The sequence below is a fragment of the Sinocyclocheilus grahami genome, unplaced genomic scaffold (genome assembly GCF_001515645.1).
Source record: "Sinocyclocheilus grahami isolate Dianchi unplaced genomic scaffold, SAMN03320097.WGS_v1.1 scaffold578.1, whole genome shotgun sequence".
Classification (NCBI taxonomy): domain Eukaryota; kingdom Metazoa; phylum Chordata; class Actinopteri; order Cypriniformes; family Cyprinidae; genus Sinocyclocheilus; species Sinocyclocheilus grahami.
In genome coordinates this window covers 495,407-498,911 of record NW_015505757.1, presented here as the reverse complement: position 1 = coordinate 498,911, position 3,505 = coordinate 495,407, and the positions used below count along the sequence as shown (strand labels likewise).

General features: G+C 37.6%; 1 protein-coding gene across 1 annotated transcript in view; it reads left to right on the top strand.

Annotated features, from left to right (window-relative positions):
• Positions 1-3,505, top strand: part of LOC107556752 (potassium voltage-gated channel subfamily H member 4-like) — a 32,015-nt gene that overhangs the window by 17,455 nt on the left and 11,055 nt on the right. The window contains exons 5-7 of the mRNA XM_016239944.1: positions 630-870; positions 1,082-1,239; positions 1,518-1,725. Of these exons, the coding sequence (XP_016095430.1) occupies positions 630-870; positions 1,082-1,239; positions 1,518-1,725 (607 nt within the window). The remainder of the gene's footprint in view (positions 1-629; positions 871-1,081; positions 1,240-1,517; positions 1,726-3,505) is intronic.

The window sequence follows — 3,505 nt, the reverse complement described above, 5'->3', positions numbered from 1 at the left end:
GGGTCTGTTCTTTAATCTTAATGAAGAGTGTGGCAAATGAGAGCATGGAGGATTAGAAACCACATGATTTGCTGCCTCAAACTAATCATGACCAAAAACCATGAGCTTGACCCATGCCCTCACCTCTGTGATGTAAAAGTTAAATTAAAGAAATACCCAGATTTATCATCTCTCATGAGATGTCCTTGCAGTTAAATATTAAATATAGTTTCTTGTTATTTACTGAATAATAACAGATTATTCTGCCAGCTCTTCTTCTCTATTGCTTTTAATGATCAAAGACAAGTCTCGAAGCTGAGACTTTACTAAAACAGTATGCCAGTAAGTAATTTTTGTGACATTTAAACAGGATATTTTGGGCAGACTTGACTTTATTCATCAGGAATTGATTGGGCTCTCAATTGTCTTTATATGACTTATATGAGTGGTTGTAAATGAAGAGAGATTCAGATTTGGGATAAGAGTTGGGACAGTTTTTCTCATGAGAAACATGAGAAGCAGGAGGCTTTAGCAAACCCCCTTATTTGCACTTCATTAAATCTCACTAGTGCCTTGTAGAAATTGAGACATTAAAAGAGAACGCTGAATTTGTTTGCTCTCATTCCTTAATCTATGCCTCTTTCTCTCAGGACATGTTTGAAAAACCATCCCTGCCTGAGTACAAAGTGGCAGCAGTCCAGAAGTCTCGATTCATCCTGCTGCATTATAGTGTGTCCAAGGCATTGTGGGATTGGATGATTCTACTGGCTACATTCTATGTTGCTGTGACCGTGCCGTACAATGTGTGTTTCACAGCGTACAGTGATCTGGAGACTGCAGGCAGGAGCACGATAGTTAGCGACATCGCAGTGGAAATGCTTTTTATTCTGGGTGAGTTTACTAAGAAAGCAAGCCTCTGAACTGAAAGAACATTCGAGTAACCTTGTAGAATCGGATGGTTTATCATCAACACATAAAACTTCAGTTACCACCTGTAATATATGAGTGTATAAATGATTCAAAAGAGACTCAAAGTAAATAATAATTTAAAAAATAAAATAAGACTTCCAAGAAAATGTCGTTAATCTTCTTTCTCTTTCAGACATCATTCTTAACTTTCGCACCACCTACGTGAGTCAATCAGGGCAGGTGGTGTACGAGCCTCGCTCCATCTGTCTGCATTATGCTACCACGTGGTTCTTCGTGGATCTGGTGGCTGCGCTGCCCTTTGACCTGCTCTATGCATTTAACATTACTGTTGTAAGTTCACATGTGTGAATGTAGAAATCATTTTATTTCCCAATCATATGGCTTATTTAAAAATAGTAGAATGGGGAGGGTATGATGGTTCAAAAGAAAACTCCAGAGGTCCTTTACAAAGAAGTTACGTGGTGGTACCATGATCTAGACTACAGAATGATTAAAATTTTTGTTTCCAAAATACTTTTTTGTTCGTTTTTTGGAGCAAGCAAATTATGTGATTACAAGGTATTAATATTTACACAGGCTATTGACACACATGTTTGTGCTTGTTCAAGACGTCTCTAGTGCACCTGCTGAAAACTGTGCGATTGTTGCGTCTGTTAAGACTGCTGCAGAAGTTGGACAGATACTCACAGTACAGCGCCATGGTACTAACGCTGCTCATGTCGATGTTCGCTCTGCTGGCTCACTGGATGGCCTGCATCTGGTACATCATTGGACGCAAAGAGATGGAGACCAATGCCAATGGAGCCTGGGACATAGGTACGATATTCAAACACTCTGATGAGTTAAATAAATCTTTGAAAGAGCTGCTTTGGTGTTCTTATCAAGTTAAATGAGATGTTTCCTTGAGTCTCACAGAACGAGATTTTGACTTTCGGCATAATGCCACATTGATGCTTATTCTGGCCAAAAACGCCCACTTAGGAATAGGATAGGAAGAGACCATCTGACCAACGTGCGAAGTGACCAGCTTTTAATCAATAGCATTTTTCTGTTGGCTTTTGGATCATTGCAGAAATAGTTTCAGTGACCAGCAAAAGTTTATGATTCTTAAACATTTTGTTCAACACAACCTTTATGAATTTTGAAACCTAAATACAATTGCCATTAGTAAAAAGCTAAATGTAGACTTTAAACTAACTACACCAACAGTTACATGACTTCAATATCACCACCCATTCAAAAAAACCCATCGACTTTAGGACGATGGAACCACTAAAATGCTAACTCGTATCTAAGTTTTAGCCTTCAAAAATGATGTAATGCCTGGAGCACTCTATTTTCTCCTTCTGAATAAACACATGGGTCTCAGTCCATCCTGGATCTGAGACAGCTGGATTGTGCTCTCACAAGGTGCTCATTTACTGTAGTCTGAGACCAGAGACTGGTTTGTGTTTGTGGATCTAAAAAAAAGTGTACATGTAAGCTTATCCCTTATCACACACCATTGAGGTTCGTATTTGAAGGAAAAGGTTATTACTGTAATATAAGGTTCTCCACTTAAGGTTATTTTTGGCTTCACGCATGGTCACAATGTGCAAATTATGCTTCGTTCACATTCTGAACTACCTTGGCAATTGGTTGGTATTGGCGTAGTTGGAGACTAGTGCATTATACATTGTTTTCTTTTGTAAAATTTCTTTACAAAACAAGAATGACGGCTCTCAACTGTTTGGAATTCATTGCAGTATGTTACATGCCCCATGTTTACATTACAGTACAAAATTATTCACAAGACGTCTCATTTTGTATAGATGATCAAGATTGAAAGTCTAACACTAGTGGTGTTCAGCTACATACAATTGTTTTTAATTTTTTTGATTTAGAATATATTTTAGTGTTACTGTAGAAATGTAGCAAATTTCTGTCTTATTCAGTTTTGTATTATGTTTGATTTTAAAATTTTAATAGTTTTGACATGTAGTACATTGAGTTTTGGTGGTGGTTGTGCCTGAGTGAGAAATTAATTAATGTCATTTGAAAGATGTGGTCACTGAATGTATTTTGTGCCAAATCAAAGGAAAATGATCCAGGGTTTAGCCCACATAGACTATTGGTGTGCTCACTGTGTGAAGAAAAAGTAGTTTTGAAAAGTATTGAGAATTGAGTCCTAGAGCTTGTAGAAAACTGTAAGAAGTCCAACTCGACTCAGTAACTGTGTGCGGCTGTGCGCATTTCACAGTCAAGCGCGTGGAAGCTATTCATCAGTTTTTGGCATGTATGAAGCTGGGGAAGAGTGCCTTGGAGCCGATGGTGGTTGTGTCTGCCATCACGCTGTTGGGGACTTTTGCATGAGACTTCTGCTGCTGGCTGAAATTAACTTGGTTCACAGTAAATGCTGCCCCATACAAACTCTGTATGTGTTCTGAATTGGAGTTGCTTATACATTCGGGTACACAACATGTGCCAGGTTAACTTTTCCATTGCATAATTTTGTGAACAAAGAATTCCACCCCATTTCTAATAAAAGGCATATATATATATATATATATATATATATATATATATATATATATATATATATACTGTATATATTTTT